At 39.8% G+C, this 17,803-nt stretch overlaps 1 protein-coding gene across 2 annotated transcripts; it reads left to right on the top strand.

The window, feature by feature from the left end:
- Positions 1-9,253: 9,253 nt before the first annotated feature.
- On the top strand, positions 9,254-14,541 carry Scg2 (secretogranin II). 2 transcript variants are annotated; one of them, XM_048459295.2, is made up of 3 exons: positions 9,254-9,412; positions 12,255-13,221; positions 13,342-14,541. In XM_048459295.2, the coding sequence occupies exons 2-3, from the start codon at positions 12,269-12,271 to the stop codon at positions 14,129-14,131; spliced, it is 1,743 nt and encodes a 580-aa protein (XP_048315252.2). In that variant the 5' UTR covers positions 9,254-9,412; positions 12,255-12,268; the 3' UTR covers positions 14,132-14,541. The 2 variants fall into 2 exon arrangements, with proteins under 2 accessions (XP_048315252.2, XP_048315251.2); XM_048459294.2 differs by having other exon boundaries at positions 12,255-14,541.
- Positions 14,542-17,803: the final 3,262 nt, after the last annotated feature.

Below are 17,803 nucleotides of genomic sequence, written 5' to 3'. Positions count from 1 at the left end.
CAGGTACAGCAGACTCCGTTTCAGTGAATTCTCTGGGACTGGGAGGTGAATGATAATCAGGTGTGCCTCTGCAGAATGCTTGGAACTTTCCAAAGCCTCCCTACTCTGCCAGCATAATTGAATCCTTTGGGCCATCCTTGGAGGCCCCTCGGTCTTGCTAACACTTCCTACTTTTGGCAAATGAAGAAATGGAGGCTCAGGGAGGTTGAGGAAGGAGCTTAAAACACACAGCTAAACAGAAACCCAGAATTCTGCCTTTGGTCCTATAAAACCGGTACCTAATGAATTTGTTTTCCAGTACATTGTGCTGTGGAACAAAAGCGTTCTTTTAAAGATTTATTTTTGAGTCATGGAACATATAATGCCCTTGGATACCGGAAAAAGAATGAAGGGAGAATACACAATTGATAAATGTGAATAAAAAATGCACTTTAAGCTGGTACCAAGGTTAAGCTATCATATAAGACAATATTCCCATAAAATCAGACACTTGAAACATTATTTTATGTGTGAGCACTTTCTGTATTGTTAATATTTCTCTATGCCAAATGTCTTGTGAATCCTAAATAAGAGGTTTAATCAGTGCCTTAGCCTGAGAATTTTTATCATCTATACTGGTTCAAACCGTAAATCCAACAAAATGTAAAACTGTTAATAAATATCTAGTTAGATCCTGTAAGCTGCGGGAAGTTCAGAGCCCAGGGCCCAGAAAGAGGATTTTCGAACATCGAAATATGATGAAGATGTACTAACCCCCAACCGAGTTTCTCTTTCTACAACCAAGAAGATTGTATGCCGAATGAGCTGCAGATTGCATAAATTGGTGTTACTTATAGCAGTGTCTACGCCCAGAGAAAAGTCATTTGCAATAGCCTTGTGGAGGTGATGTCTGTCCTCTGGGAACCAGTAAGGCACCCTAGAGTATAAGAATCTCCCCGAGAAAGCTATGTACAAACCTGGTTTCTCCGTGCTGTTCTGAGTGAGAACATGCCTCAAGATCAGAGACATTTGTGTTACACAGATGCTCTGCAGCAGTTGAATTCAACATTTTTAACTCCCAGGAAAGACTAGATTATACATAGTGGCATATATATAATCCATGGACATTCATTGTATAAACAGTTGTATTTCTTGTTCACTCTTCTTTTGGTTGTGAGCCTAGCCTTCAACGGCTGAGCCATCTCTCCAGTCCTCTTGTTTATTCTTCATAACAGTGAAAGATCTGGAAGGCATCTGTCCCTGGTAACCTCTCAGGGACCGAGTCATGTGGGCTCGTCAGTGCCTCGGACCTTGCCTGCCTCTCTGGTGAAGGAAAGCAAGTGTTGAAATACCTCATTCTGTGCTAAGCTTGTTGGCTGGAACCTGTCAGGTGACACCACCTGATCCCAGAGTGTAAGAAGTCAGAGTAGAATGAAGACACACAAGCAAGGAGAAGCACAAATGTCTGGTGGCATGTACTGAGAGCGACAGCATCTTGTGATCATAAGACTCACATAAGCATCTCTTTGTAAGTCTCTGAAGCTGCTCATGTGGGAGGTGTGCTGGGGGAAGCATACTGTCACATTCACATAAACATGGGGGACTATATGCTTGGGTTGGATACTAATTAAGAAAGATCTCATGAAAGAGATGAACCAAGAAAAACATTTGAAATGAATCAAAATCATACAGAAGAAGAGGCAGAAGGATGCAGATGACAGTGAAACTGAGAAGACGGAGAGGCTAAAGGACCAGAAAGACACGAGAAGCAAAAACAAACAAGCAAGCAAACAAACAAACAAAAAACCCACAACCAAAACCCAAAACCAAACAAAATAGTGAACAAACAAACAAACAATGGAATACTTTGAACTGTGGGAAGTTATCCTGGTAAATACCAGTAAACAGGAGAGACTCAGGATGGAAAAATATTAAATATAATTTGCTGTGATGCATTTAGGAATTGACTCCCTTTCTTGTGCTTAATAATCAACTGGTATAAACTATATTATTGAGTTTATTATTATTATTATTATTATTGAATATCTCAGTCATCCAATCAATAGTGCTTGAGTCCTGATTCAGGTTAGAAATAGAAATTACTTCTCTTAAGGTGTCAACACCTAATTTTCTGGAATAAAAGACACGCATGAAAGGAGATAAGTGGGAGACACTGGAGAGGCAGGGGAAAAGCCGTTGAATAGGTAAGGAAATATAAAACAATGGGTATATCAGAAAGCTGCAACTTGGACGAATTAGCAGAGGTTGAGAACTAAGTCATGCACGAGAGTGGAAGGCATGGGAAGGGATGCAGAAATGAGCTGAAGATAACACTCTCATGGTTGAAACTGAGGGACAGCTATTTTAATTAATCATGGAAGGGCACTGAGAAAGTAAGGGGCTGAGCTGCTGATAGGTTTGCTGGCAGAGGTCATTATTTTAAAGCATGGGTTTGATTAGATCTTGTGTAGATTGTGCAAGAAACAAAACAAGATTCCTGACCTTCTGACCTAAGAGATACTGATCCACCTGGGAAGACAGTGAGCAAGCAATAGCATGAAAGCCAGCATTACAAATGTAATAAACACACATTGTAAGGCAGATGTGTTTCCATGAAACTGGTATCTTAGGTAGGGTTGCTATTACTGAGATAAAACACCATAACCAAAGCAAGTTGAGGAGGCAAGGGTTTATTTGGCTTACACTTCCTCATCATGGTTCATCACTGAAGGGGGTCAGGACAGGAAGTTAAACAAGGCAGGAATCTGGAAGCAGGAACTGATGCAGAGGTCATAGAGGAGTGCTGCTTATAGGGTTATTCATGTTGGTTTGCTCATTCTGCTTTCTTATAGAACCCAGGACCACCAACCCAGAGGTTTTCCCACCCACAGTGGGCTGGGTCTTCTCTATCCATCATTAATTAAGAAAATGCCCTACAGGATCTTGCAGAGGCATCTTCTCAATTGAGGTTCTCGCCTCTCAGATGACTTTAGCTTATGTTAACTGATATAAGACCAGGTGGCACAACTGGCCTAGTCAACAAAGATTCTCTTGAGGAACTCGCTTCCTTCGGAGCTTGCGGCTGGCTAAAGAAAAGCAGACGGTGTATATTCAAGGATCACAGAGACCAGGAGGAAGGATATTCTCTGGTAGTGAGTTGTAATTTTAGTCTTCTATTGGATTATTCCAAAAAGAATATACCTTTGGGTTAGAACCCAGCACTGATTTCTAAAGAAAATTTAATAGAACCATTTCACTTAGGGAAAGCAAGCAATTAGGGGAGGCATATGGCTCTGATCTCAGAAAAGAAGGTTGCACCTTGTTGGGTATAGCCTTAGAGTTCAGAACTGGAATCCATGGTGATGGTGGAAAATACTCAGTGCCTAACAATAATGTCTAAAATTGATATAGGAAGCACTTGAAGGCATTGGGTTACTGCCCATTGTGAAACTGTTGGCCCTCTCATTCATTGGTCCTCTTTCCGCAGACACAATCAATAGTAGATTGAAAATACTTGGAAAACAATCATGTACATGTTGAAGATGCATAGCCCTTCTTGTCACCACTTCCTAGAAATATATTATAACAGCTCTTCACAAAGTGCTTGTATATAGGAGCATGTGCAGAGGCAGAAAAAGAAAAATGCCTGTAACAACCCATAGTAACTGGGTTTTGGGGAGAAAGCTTTGGGGCAGGGATCCTTTATGCATCCCCCACCTCCTTGCCTATGTGCAAATGTACCCCATCTAGAAGTCATGTAGTCCTTTCTCAGAGGGAGCAAACGTCTGCACTCCCAGCAAAAGTTGAGTGAACTGGGAAAAGTCATCTGGAGAATCTGTGGGAGCCCTGGATATAGAATGCTAAACTTAACTCCAAAGATGTTGTGCTATCATCTCGAATACTCTTATGTCGCCCTGGGCTGCTGATTAAAAGGAAGGATAGGAGAGTGCAGGTAGGTGATTTCTTTTTTCAAGCAGAAAATAATCCCTATTGAAATGTTTGCATGCAAATGATGAAAATACTGATTCACAAAACAATTATGTCACGAGAATATGAAAGATTGAGACATTCTGTGTGATTTTAAGCAAAGTAATTAACTTCCAGGATACAAACTTCCCTCCTGAAATCCACTGAGGGAGCAGATGCCCGAATATTCATGGTGTCAGATTGAGAGAATGATCCTGCGGTTCCTCCAAGCACCAGATGGCTTTGGAATCCAAAGTCAATGGAGAGGAAAGCCTGGCTTTGTTTGGCTTTCAAAGTTGTCATTGACGGTTTATGAGAGAGACACATTTTAATACCTAAGTAGACAAAAGCAAGGTCATTTTACAATGGATTCCTATTGCACAAAGCAAATCTGTCAAGACAAGAGAAAGCCAGAAATGGGGCTGACTTTACCTAAAGCCACCAATAAGGTGGCAAATTGACAAACAAGTACCAGAATTACAAAGAGTAATGGTCAAAAAGGATTCATTTGACTTAGATGTTCAATTCTAAGTCAACTTAACTACTAGAAAAACATTTTACCAAATAAGGGAAAGTATAGACAAATGTAGTTTAGTGAGAAATATTTCCTTTTAAGAAAAAATGGTCTAAATTTGATTTACTAGAATTACTTAGAACGTAGATGAGTAAAGAGTTTATTTGCATAAAGACATTTTGAGAGCATTAGAAACTTTCAAGAGGAACTGTATGAAGCTTTGGCACGAGGAAGGAGAGAACCTGACTTCAATTAAACATACTCTGCTCTTGGCCAGCGTTTACATCCAAAGCTCAGGGTTAGGCACAGGGATACAATGACTAACAGAGATCCCACCTCTCAGGAGCAGTGGGATTTTATCTGTGGAAATACTACATGGTAATTAAAATAAATAAAAACATACCCCCATTTCTGTTTTTTTTTTAATACTCTTCAAACAGAAATTTGATGGGCCATGGCTTTTCAAGAGAGATAGAAGAATACTTCACTGTTTATTTTTGAAAACTTTATCTTTAATTATGTGTATGTGTCTCTGTGAGGGTGTGTGCACACAAGCTCATAAGCTGACAGGGCTGGAAGAGGGTGTTGGTTCCTCTGGAGTTGGAATTATAGGCACTTGTGAACCTTCTGATGTGGGTATTGAGGATCAAACTTGGTTATTCCTTAAGAATAGTATGCGCTCTTTACTGTCTTTTTTCTCAAAACTCTACTTTATGACAGGAATATTTGCTTAAGAAGCAGACATAGAACTCCTAAAAAAGGTTCAGATAAATTCTGGAAGCAAAACATACGAGGTGTGTTCAAGAGGTCCCAAAGGTGGGAAAGCAAAAAAGCTGGAGTCAGAGAATAAGCTATGAGAGCTAAGTGAGGTCTGCAAGGCTCAGCCCTCCCCTGCCACGATAGCCTAGCAAATTTAGGAGGGCCTTAACTCGTGAGTATTATTGATGGAACTCTTTTAAGAGACAGAAGGCCAAAGAAGGACATAAAATAAAGAACGCGACAGATAAGTCACATTGGCTTTCAGGATCTTTATTGGTTTCCTAGAAACTGAAATGAAATGAGAAATGCAATGACGTGGAAGAGAGGTCTTGTGTTAAATGGTTACTAAGGTAGGGGGTTGCTAGTAAAAATGAGAGGAAAATCAAAATCTTTATCTAGATGAATATGAAATTCAATATCACCATAAAGTGACCAAAACTGAAAGAAATTCTGATGAGAGAAATAAATTAGTCTATTCTAATTACCTAAATTGTGAATGATTAACTTGAACTTAGTGGCACCATGGTGAGACTGCAAGCTAATTTAGTAAAAAAACCATTATCTTACATAGTGCATAATTATGTTGAAAATGTTCATGATACAGAGATTCATTTCTTGAAGGCTATGATAGTTGGAAGCTCTGAACAGAAAATTAAATTTTTGTAAGGAATGTTTGGAATGTTCTTCTCTCAGGCTCAGTGATATAAGATATGTCTGGGTTATTTTTAGTGCTTTGCCCATGCTCAAATATTTCACGTCCACAAAAAGGTTGCTTTCCACATATTATTCCATTTTAGCTCCTTCTCCAAAGAGATTTCTCATGGGAAATAGCTCCATTTAGAAACCAATAAGTACTGACAAAAATTTCATGACTTAGAGAAGGTTAAATGTAACATACTGAAGAGACTGTTAAAAAGAAACCAGGCTTGTGAACAACATTTTCCAAAATTTATAAGTTTTCTGTTTTTCAGGAGATAGTATATATTACCACATCAAAGAGTTAATTCAATGTTAACTATTGTTTTTGCTTTGTGCTGTTCTGGATAGCAACCCAAGGTATGTCACCTCAGCAGTGACCAGATAGTCTTTGAGAATTTTCCTCCAAGTAACTACATTTAAGTCTTGGGTCTTTAATGCCATACTCATTCTTCTGCTGATATCACCTAGCCCAGTACCTGAATTATAATCTTTATTGAGAATACACTTATGGAACAATCTAGGTTTAAATCTTGCTTTTTACCAATTATGAACTTGGAAATCCTGATCTCTTTATTTATTTATGAACCTTAGTTTCTTGATTTGTAAAGTAGATAACAAAAACCTCTGCAGTTTTTTGGAAGACTAAACTAGGCCAAGAGTATGGCGTATAGAATACAATGGATCTCAGAAAAAAGAAAGGATCTGTGGAGGACTGGAGATATGGCTCAGGGGTAAGAGGAACTGGTTGTTCGCTGATGGGACTCTAGTTTGATTCCTAGCATCTCTGTGGCAGCTCACAACTGTTTGTGACTCCAGTTTCAGGAAACCTGTTGCCCTCTTCTGGATTCTTGAGGCACTACATGAACATTCTGCATAGACACACATTCAGGCAAAACAGCCACCCGCATTTGAAAAAAAAAAGATATATCTCTCTCAACATAAGGTAGGGGAGTTCAGTTACCTATCCAATGGCTCTCCCTGAATCTTAACCCTGGTGGAACTAGTCTGTCTCAGTAACCTCCACCTAGTATCTCACTTCTTGAGCACTTGGACAAAGTTTTGCATGCACTGCAGATTGTTTTTCTGTCCACACACATGTATTTTCTTGTGAGTGTATATGTGTTCATGTGTGTAGCAGTCAGAGGTTCACATTGAGTTTCTTTCTCAGTTGTGCTCCCCCACTGAATCTGGAGCTTGATGACTTAGCACGCTGGCTGGCCAACAAGTACTAGGACCCTATTTGTCTCTATGTTTCCAGTACTGGGGATAGACGTTATATGCCTTGCCCCTGGCTCATAAATGGATGCATGGGATTGGACTCAGTTCCTCATCCTTGGGTAGCAAGCATTTTACTGAGCCTCTTCAGTGAACCTGTCTTTTCGATTATTAAAGGCAGTTAGAGTTAAGAGCCTGTCTCCAAAAGATTATGGCTTTTAGCTGTTAGCCAACAAGTTCATAAGTGTATGAGTGAATTAATTTGGACAAGAGTGACTTTCTGGATGATTTTTTAGGCCTATGCTGAATCAACTCATCCCTTAAGAATAATTAACCTTGTAAAATTCTCTAAGGCTGTTTTGATACTGTTGAGTTCAACTAATCATAAAGAACAGCTTGACAAAAAAAAATTAGGTGAAGCTCAGACTGACTATTCAGGTCTTTGTTAAGACTGGTAGAACACCATAGGTATATAAAGCTAAAATACAAGTGAATGATCTGATGTCTCTAAATACTGCCTTGAAATCAAGTCCTGTGTACTCAAATCCCTTCAATCTGGCACTTGACCTTGCTCTGGAAACTCACTGGGAAGCATAATGCATCAGCACGTGGGCCATGTAGCTCTAGAATGTACCGGTGAGTTCCATGTGAATGCATATGTGATGGTCTCTCATCATAGAGAAAAATCGAACATTTTTCCTGGAACAAATAAGGATCAGTGAGTACCACCTTCTGTGTGATTGTTTTGATTTCATAAGGTTTTTAACTCTGTCACTATTTATTCTAAATTCATAAGACTTGAACAATTTAACACTGCTTTGATTTATCTAGTCGAGTAAGAACTCTCACAAATCTAAAACTAAGAGATCAGTTTAGGCCTATTTATCGGGAGGGCTTGCCTTATCCTACTCTACTAGATAGAGTCAGCTGGTAAATCATAAATCTTTCAAACCCTTCTGGCTAACCTTCTTCTTGGTGCTTTCCAGTGTACCTTTAAACAATTTACTTTCATTCTGTCCCATTGACTAAAGTCTTCTTAAAGCCAGACAATATTCATTTTTTTCTGTCCTCAGTAGTGCACAGTATGTCTGGCACCTCATAAGCCTAAGTTCGTTGATGGGTAGATAAAATCATACTGTGATTGTTCAGCCAACAGAGACTTTTAAAGGACCTCACAAAAGATTCTTTCTTGTTCTCAAAATATATTTCAACATACCGAAGGTTGGAGGTCTCACATCTTTAATAAAATAAAGTTAAAGATTTAGACCTGTATAAATTATTAAAGCACATAATCAGGTTTTATGGCAAAGCACAACCAAGGCTATGAATTCTAAATTCAAGAGACCGTGCGTTAACTCCCATATTACTCACTGGATTGGTCTCATTCATTGAAGGTATTCAACTCATTTATTCAACCAAAAACCAAATATGTTTGTGTTACTATTTCCTCTTTATGACAAGAGGGTTCCATATTTTCTTGGGCACACAATTTCTTAGCGATCCCTTGCAGCTCCAGATATTGTTAAACATTTGAATGGACTCATACCGAAGCTTCAACTGCTGAACTTGAACGGCTGGGAATGCGCCTTTCAAACACTGCGTTGAAGGCATTCCCGTTGCTTCTCATACAAAAAGTAAGCGTCTCACTTTTTTTTTTTTTTGTTCAAACAAACAGGAGTTTTAAAAGAATGCTGCCTGGAGTCATGAAATATGACATGAAATATGGTCTTTCATATCCACAATGTTCTGTTCATTGTATCTGCACCAGGAAATGAGAATACATTTCTTTACGGGCAAGAATAAAAAGATAGTCATTATCTGAAAAACTCTATGACAGCGACATGGCAACAGTCACAAGAAACCTTTCTAAACAAGGCGTGAAAACACAAACGAAACGGCTTTGCAATTAGTCATGTCTAGCTGACAGATTTTTTTCTATCTAAGGGAATTTGTGCAGAACATTTTATTTCGAGTCTTGGAGATTCTGATAAAAAAAAAAGGAAAAAAAGAAAAGTGTAGTTTTTGCTGCATAAGGCAGGTGGCGTAAGAATGCAACGCTTTAAGAAAAATTTATCTAAAGTGATTATTTTCTCTCAGATTCTTTGAAAAAGCTTGCCTGCGCTGGGGTTTGAGGCTGAGCCGGTGACGTCAGCGTGGAATGCGGAGTCAGGCGCCCAGGCTCGCTATAAGCAGAGGAGCTGTCCGGTGCTGAAACTGCCCGAGACCTCACCCAGCGGGAGAGGAGCTCCCTTGGAGCCATCCACACCTTCCAAGACCAAGGTAAGACAGCTTTCTCTTCAATTTACTGGAAAGTTCTCAATTGCGTGTTCTCCTTTGGTTTCCCAGATGGGAGGAAAAAGACCGTTTGGAAAGCTTATATTGATAGAATGACTGAAGGGCAACCTGCTGCTTTTCGGGCAAGGATACTCTATATGCATGCATACATAAGAAAGTGTGATTTATAGGACTGCTGGAGCATATTCATTAATTATAACGTTATTGAGAAAAACTGTAGGCAAGGAGACTGGAAAAGTTAAGAATTTTAGTGTCAATACGCCGATTAATGTAAAGTTAGCCAAGCCTGGTATTCTGATTCTTTTCCTAACGTGTTGTTCTTCTCCCAGGAGTCAGATACAGAACTGGCAATATAATTTATATGCTTAATATTCTTCACAGTTAGTTTATAAGGATTCAGATGCCATTAGCCACATGAGTCACAGAGGCAAACAATTTGGATTTATATTTTCTCCTTTGATATTCACCTTATGGGAACCCTTAATTAACTAATATTTTATGAACTGGGACATTCTAGAAGGGCTTGGGTTATTATGCACTAATTTTAGTCCTGAGAAAGTAGCTTAGAATGATTCTGGTTATTGATTTCCTCCCTTCCCAAAGGTGAACTGTTATCTCAGGGAAAGGTTGTATGTGTCTATGAACGAGAAACTATAACTTTGAGTCCAGGAAAGAAAACACAGAGATCTGTATAGATTTTGATTGCAATTACTGTGCTGGAAAAGCCGGTCTGTTACTTTGCGGAAGTGGCTGGTTGTAATGCATTTATTTTTGTTTATCCTAGCTAGTTGAGTTGTTTGGATTAACTATATTCACGTGTATTGGTGTTTCAGTGTCAGTGTTCCCAGCTTGTTTCACTGGAAGGACATTTTTACTGAAAAAGGATTCATTCACAGTTGTCCAGGGAGATACAACGTTCCTATCATTTGGATTTCAGAAAATTAAAACTTAAATCAAACACTGTACAAGGCATTAAATCTATTAGAACCATCTTTTCAATGCTTTAAGAGATGCTAATGGAGACATGAAATCATTTGAGTTTTAAAAGCAATAATTATGTCATCCAAAGTAAACCTGAGTTCAGTAAAGAGGAAATGGCCATGCATTCATCGGGCTGTGCTTCAAACCACAATGAACAATATGTTCTAATTCTATAGAAGATCCTCCTCCAAAGTAATGGTTTCACAGATAATCATGTAATCTATATGTTAAGATGTGTTAAGAATATGTCAAGATAATGACTTCAGAGCAAATACACTCAATATGGTTTTCAAGATTACATTTAAAATGACAGCAGTGAAAACTGTCAAAGCTAAATCAATTCTGAAATAATATAAAGAAAATGGATATAGTATCTTTATTTAAAGTCCATTATTCTATTCAGAATTTTATGAATAAAATTACTTGAAGTAGCATTTATTTATTCTGAAAACATTCTCTGCATGCTTTACCAACCCACTTAGTGGTAATTTTAATCAGTTTATGTATCTATGCTAAGGACGTTTTTATTCTTGAAGCCATTTGACAGCTCTAAAAGATTTATAACATTCATTATCAGTAATATCTGCTGAACAATATTTTGATGTCTAATCTAACAGAAAATTGTGTTCATACAACTTTGATTATGTATCACAAAAACGTGACACATTGAAGTCACGAATTAACTTGCAAACCTATTTACTTGCATTTGTTTACAAGAGATTTGTAGGGATTGAAATAGCTTCTCCAGTATCAGCATTGCCAAACAGGAAACGTACAAGGGATTCCTCTTACTAATCCATCTGTAAGACTTTTAAAGTATTGGTGAAAAAAATGAATGAAGATTTTTTTTAAGTAGGAAGAATTCAACACATTGTCTGTGTTTATCTAAATTGGGAATTACATAGTGGTTATTTTAAGATTTTTCTAACAGCGTGAGTCACTTAAGATTTCACAGGTCCCTACAAAAATAGACACAGACATAAGACAAACTGAATCTGAACACTCACAAGCTTAGAAATAGACTAGTTAAGTAAACTTATGTTCTCTCTGGAGCATCTGTTTATTTACTACACACTAGAGAAAAGATGAAAAATATAACCATAATTGCATTTTGCAAGTCAGCCATAATACAATTATTAGAAGACTGGAGCATAGAAAAATTTAAGTTTAGCAGGCTTCTACCAAAAGCTTCATTGTCTTAGACTAGCTGAGACCAGGGAGAACCCAGGTTCTAGGGGTTTTAAACTAACTGCTGGAGCTATTGCTTGGTGAGTTGACCAAGACTCATGTACAAGGTGCTTAGTGCTATTGACACTAATATATTGTATGACATCATCATATATAGCTGCAGCATTTCTAAAACACAATTGCATGACTAATTCAGAGAATAAATCAAATGGTTTTTTTTTGACACAACCTTGTGGGCATAATTGTATATGTATATGTGAATGTATCACAAGAAATTATCTTATGGTTGCTTTAGTAGAATTCTGTTTGAAGTAATTACATTTTAAAGTCTTGTTTTATTGAAAAGAAGCATGATAAAAAAGTCAAACTACTAGTTTGTAAATGAAACACACAAAATTTGAGAACCCCCATGTCAATATTTTTGCCTTTTAAACCAAGAAAATACCAGACAATCCTGATGTAAATGACTATTTTTCTAAAGATTCTGATGGTTAGTTTGTGAGGATATAGGAAGTATTCATGAATTTTAACTTGTTCTCCTAGGCATACTATGAAATTATTTTTTTTATTCACCCTTGTGCCTGGTTCTTTTCTTTCCTTCCCATCATGTCTTCTATCTTGTATCATTTGTACTAACTCATGATTTTTATACTTTAAGGAAATCTTCACAACATGGCAGAAACTAAGACCCACCAGTTTGGAGCAGTTCTGCTTCTTGTCCACTTAATTCTCCTCGTCTCTGGAGCCGAAGCAGCTTCCTTCCAGCGAAACCAGTTGCTTCAGAAAGATCCAGATCTCAGATTGGAGAATGTCCAAAAGTTTCCTAGTCCTGAAATGATCAGGGCTTTGGAGTACATAGAAAAGCTCAGGCAGCAAGCTCACAGAGAAGAAAGCAGCCCAGACTACAATCCCTATCAAGGCATCTCTGTTCCCCTTCAGCTCAAAGAAAACAGTGAAGAAAGTCACTTGGCCGAGAGCTCAAGGGACGCACTGAGTGAGGATGAGTGGGCGAGGATAATACTCGAGGCCTTGAGGCAGGCTGAAAATGAGCCTCAGTCTGCCCGCAAAGAAAACAAGCCCTTTGCCTTGAGTCCGGAGAGGAGCTTTCCAGTGGACACGGCTGATGACTATGAGACTCAACAGTGGCCAGAGAGGAAACTCAAGCACGTGCGGTTCCCTCTTATGTATGAAGAGAATTCCAGAGAAAACCCCTTCAAGCGCACGAATGAGATAGTAGAAGAACAATACACACCCCAAAGTCTCGCTACCCTGGAGTCTGTGTTCCAAGAGCTGGGGAAACTGACGGGGCCTAACAACCAGAAGCGTGAGAGGGTCGATGAGGAACAAAAGCTCTACACAGATGATGAAGATGACGTGTACAAGACCAACAACATTGCCTACGAAGACGTGGTCGGGGGAGAAGACTGGAGCCCCATAGAGGAGAAAATAGAGACTCAAACCCAGGAAGAGGTGAGAGACAGCAAAGAGAACACAGAGAAAAATGAGCAAATCAATGAAGAAATGAAACGTTCGGGGCAGTTGGGGCTCCAAGATGAAGATAGTCAGAAAGAGAGTAAAGACCAACTCCCAGAGGATGCCTCCAAAGTCATCACCTACTTGAGAAGGTTAGTGAATGCTGTGGGCAGTGGGAGGCCACAGAATGGGCAGAATGGGGACAGGGCAGCCAGGCTTCTTGAGAAACCACTTGATTCTCAGGCTGTTTATCAGCTAATTGAAATCTCCAGGAATTTGCAGATACCCCCTGAAGACTTAATTGAGATGCTCAAAGTTGGAGAGAAGCCAAACGGATTGGTGGAGCTGGAGCAGGATCTGGAGCTTCCTGTTGACCCAGATGACGTCCCAGAGGCTGACATAGACCACCCTGACGTGTTTCAGAGTAAGCTGCTCTCCAAGGGTGGGTATCCCAAGGTACCTGGTCGTGGTATGACAGAGGCCTTGCCTGAGGGACTCAGTGTTGAGGACATTTTAAACCTTTTAGGGATGGAGAATGCAGCGAGTCAGAAGCCCTCATATTTCCCTAATCAATATAACCAAGACAAGGCTCTGCTGAGGCTCCCCTATGGTCCTGGGAAACCTAGAGCCAGCCAGATTCCCAAAGCAGCCTGGATGCCAGATGTTGAAAGCAAACAAGCACCCTACGAAAGCCTGATAAATGACAAGGACCAAGAACTTGGAGAGTACTTGGCCAGGATGCTAGTCAAGTACCCTGAGCTCATTAATTCCAACCAGCTGAAAAGAGTGCCCAGTCCAGGCTCCTCGGAAGATGACCTCCAGGAAGAAGAGCAACTCGAGCAGGCCATCAAGGAACACCTGGGTCAAGGAAGCTCCCAGGAAACCGAGAAACTGGCAACGGTGAGCAAAAGGCTCCCTGTAGGATCCCTGAAGAATGATGACACCCTCAACAGACAGTACTTGGATGAAGACTTGCTCATGAAAGTGCTGGAGTACCTCACCCAAGAAAAGGCGGAGCAAGGGAGGGAGCATCTTGCCAAGCGGGCCATGGAAAACATGTAAACAGCTTCAACTATTGCCCAGTTTTCCTTCTTTTCCCCAAGTGAGCCCCCTCCATTTCTCTTCAGTGTGTTGACCTCTATCTTGTTAACACTGTAATATCTTTAAGTGATGTACAGGCAGATGACTCCAGGTCATTTCGGGGGATCTGCTTCACTTACTCTAAGCTGTTTTCTTGTGTATGGATAAGTGTAAATGTTATGATTCTCAGATTAAAAATCTATGTCCTTTATTTAAGAAAGGTATCTATGATAGCATTGAATAGTGTATCTAATGGTCATGATGATACTTAAGTATGATAAAGAGTGTCCTATAATTATCTTGGAAATTTTTAACATTATTGAATTATTTTGTTACTGTCTGTAGTGTTTTGTGAAGTTCTGGAGAAAAACCAATAAAGCATTATAAATATATAGTTTTCCTTATAAGGCCTTTTCTGTTGTGTGTTTTATTGTTGATTAATAAATGTTATTTATGGATACCTTTGGGCTCTTCATTCTGGAGAAACCAGAGAGAAGTGCTGTGGACCAAGCAGCACGAAGCTTGAAGGAGAGAACTGTTGCTGTTACAGGCATTCCAGGTAAGAAATTATGAACATCATATGTGATTGTGCTTCCTTCCTGCAGGATGCTGTGAACATTCTCCAACAGCCTTATGCTTCTTCATGTTTCGTCCATGTCCCTCACTAACAAAATAAGCCCTTGTGTATAATCCTTATGCTTTATCTTAATTTACATAAATAGAAGCACAAACTTTTCATATCCGTAAACATCATCAAAATGAAAGAGAAGAGGTAAGAGAGGAAAAAAAGAGAGGAAGGGAGCAAGGAAGGAGGACCGGAGACAGGGCAGGAGAAAAGGAAAGAATAAAGACAGGGAAGGAGGGGCATGGAGAAAGTGAGAGAGAAGAGGGGAAGGGAGGAAGATAGAGTAGGAGGGGAAAGAAGAAGAAAGGGAGAGACGGTGGGAAGGAGGAAGGATTAGTTGCTATGTGCATGGCAGTGAGAAAGGACTACAGGTTTGGAGGCACGCTGCACATCCTTGAGTCACACTGATTCCCCAAAGATAAAGCTGATTGCAGAAGTAAATCATCACAGAGAAGGCCAGACCATGTGCTCCGTATCTCCTGCTTTGGTGGATCAGGCCATGGCACACAACTGTTACAATGAAAATCACCACAGTATGTGACATCAGCATGCTGATGTGTCCATGCAGGATCAGCAAGAACTGCCAAAACAACAGCTGCAAGAAAATGCGTGGGCAATAACCTACTAGTAGTTATAAACAATTAGGGAACGATGGTTATCTGTCCAGTTCGTGCTGTGTGTCAGGTACTGTGGGGTACTTCACAAACTGGGGCTCACATCATTCATGCCACCTCACTGTCAAAGATGGATTCTATTCTCCTTTTAGTTGTACTTGGGAAAACAAAACCAGAGAAATTTAGCAATGTTCCAGAAATCAATCAGCATTATGAGTTGTGAAAATCTGTAATTTTTGCCATTTCCTTTTCCTGCCTGTCTAGAAATACCTACCAGCTGAATGGTGGAGCAAGGGATGGCCATAGGCTCATGAAATTTTAATTTCATGGGTCACTTCCAACAGATGTGCATGTGTATACATGTACATGTACGTGTGTGTGTGTGTGTGGTGTAAATGCATGTATGTGTGATATGTGTGCACATGTATATATGTGTTTGTATCTCAGGAGTTCCCTGAGCTGTCCAAAGATAGTGGAGGAGCCTGGAGAAAACACCAAATACAGTTTTTCTGCTATTTTTCCAGATTGTTGGTCCAATTATCTCTCAATTTCATGAACTGCTGGTATCTGTAGGTAGAAGGAAACTTAGAGGTGATTTTCAGCACAGAGCATCTAACCCATGGTCTTTATTCTGAAATACGTTCAAGATAAGAACTTTCTTGTTAGAAGGCAGCCTCATGAATGGTGGAATGGGGCTTTAACCCATCATTAACCATAATCCTCATGCACACGCCCTTCTGTGGGTCTGGGGATTTATGATGTTTGGAATCAGATGCAAGGGAACATCGAGGAACAAACTGAGGCTACTTCAAGTGGAGGGATCCAGAATATTTGTGTGGCCTAAAACTACAGACGATTGTCTATGCCCCAGACCCTGGCATGGACGTTGCTAGGATACACTCTTCAATTATATGTATGTTGTACATCAGCTTACTTATTAGACCCCGAGCTAATCACATGACTCTTTTCCTACAAGTCCTGAGCAGAAACATGAATGTAACACCCTCACCTGACCTAGTAGATTTTTGCTTTTACCATAATGTTTAAACCATCTACCAAGATGCTGGATAGTGAGAACAGGTTGACAGGCATAGCTAGTCAGGATCCAGGACGGAGTGGCACACAGGTGGGGAGGGTGTGATGCCATACTTCTGCTATACCGTGGTGCATTTCTCTTAAAGCCTCAGTTAGTCTTGATGTTTCATGAATCTCTGATGGGGACATTGCAGGCATTAGGATTGACATCTGGGGTGGTACTTTAATTTGGAATATGTATTCTCCTCCTGAGTTTCCCAGACATCAGTCAGCAAACATCTTCGCCTTTTTTGCAGCACCACCATATCCCCAGCTATTGACTCATCAGACTTACTTATTTCTGATTCATTTTTTTCATAAGTACTTCAGTGTGTTGCTTTTTAGCATAGGAAATGAGGCTCCAAGTACCATTCAAGGATGCAGATGATAAATTAATAGGAATTAAGGCAATTCTGTCTCTCTCTCTCTCAGTCAGAAGCCCCCTTCCTCAGAAATCAAGCTTTCTAAGTATATGCCCTCCAAAGGTTAACACTGGGAGGGCAAACTGCCCCACCCTTTGGAGGAGTCTATGTCTCTACCAGTGAAAATCAGATGGAGGTCTAGCATCTCTCTGCTCTCAGTCTCTCGACAATTCAGATCTTCCCTCCTTTCAATGATCATGGCCTATCCACTCAGCTGCCATGGCAGTTTGAGTGAGCAATGTTATCAATGGGTTCAGATATTCCAACACTTGGTTCCCAGTGGATGATGCTCTTTGAGGAGGCATAGTCACATGGAATATAACCTTGTTGCCTGAAATGTATCTCTGGAAGTGGGGCTTTGAGATTACGTAGCCTTGTCTTATTTTTAGTCCACTCTCTTTGTGTTGTAGTAAAGCTACTTGCTTGTTTCCTGGCTGCTCAGTAGCTCAGACCTGAAATAGTCACACAGAAACTTTATTATTTAAAACACTACTTGGCCCATTAGCTCTAGCTTCTTATTGGCTAACACTTACATCTTAATTTAACCAATTTCTACTAATCTGTGTATTGCCATATGGCTGTGGCTTACTGGGTAAAGTTCTGGCATTTGTCTCTGGTGGGGATATATGACTTCTCTCTGACTCTGTCCTTCTTTTTCCAAGCATTCAGTTTAGTTTTCCCTGCCTACCTAAGTTCTGCCCTATCAACAGGCCAAGGCAGTTTTCTGTATTAATTAACCAATCCTATTTACAGCATGCAGAGGGAATCCCACATCACCTCCCCTTTTCTTAAATAAAACGGAAGGTTTTAACTTTAACAAATTAAAATTACATATAGCAAAACTGGTATCAAACAAGAATCACAGTTACAATGTTTATATATACTTTATCTTCTATCATAACTAAGGAAACTACAATAA

The sequence above is a fragment of the Myodes glareolus genome, chromosome 1 (genome assembly GCF_982192425.1).
Source record: "Myodes glareolus chromosome 1, mMyoGla1.1, whole genome shotgun sequence".
Classification (NCBI taxonomy): domain Eukaryota; kingdom Metazoa; phylum Chordata; class Mammalia; order Rodentia; family Cricetidae; genus Myodes; species Myodes glareolus.
This window is presented reverse-complemented; position numbering and strand designations above follow the sequence as displayed.

Excerpts from the sequence above, each read along its gene's own strand:
- Scg2 (XM_048459294.2), top strand. The coding sequence starts at position 12,269 with ATGGCAGAAACTAAGACCCACCAGTTTGGAGCAGTTCTGCTTCTTGTC.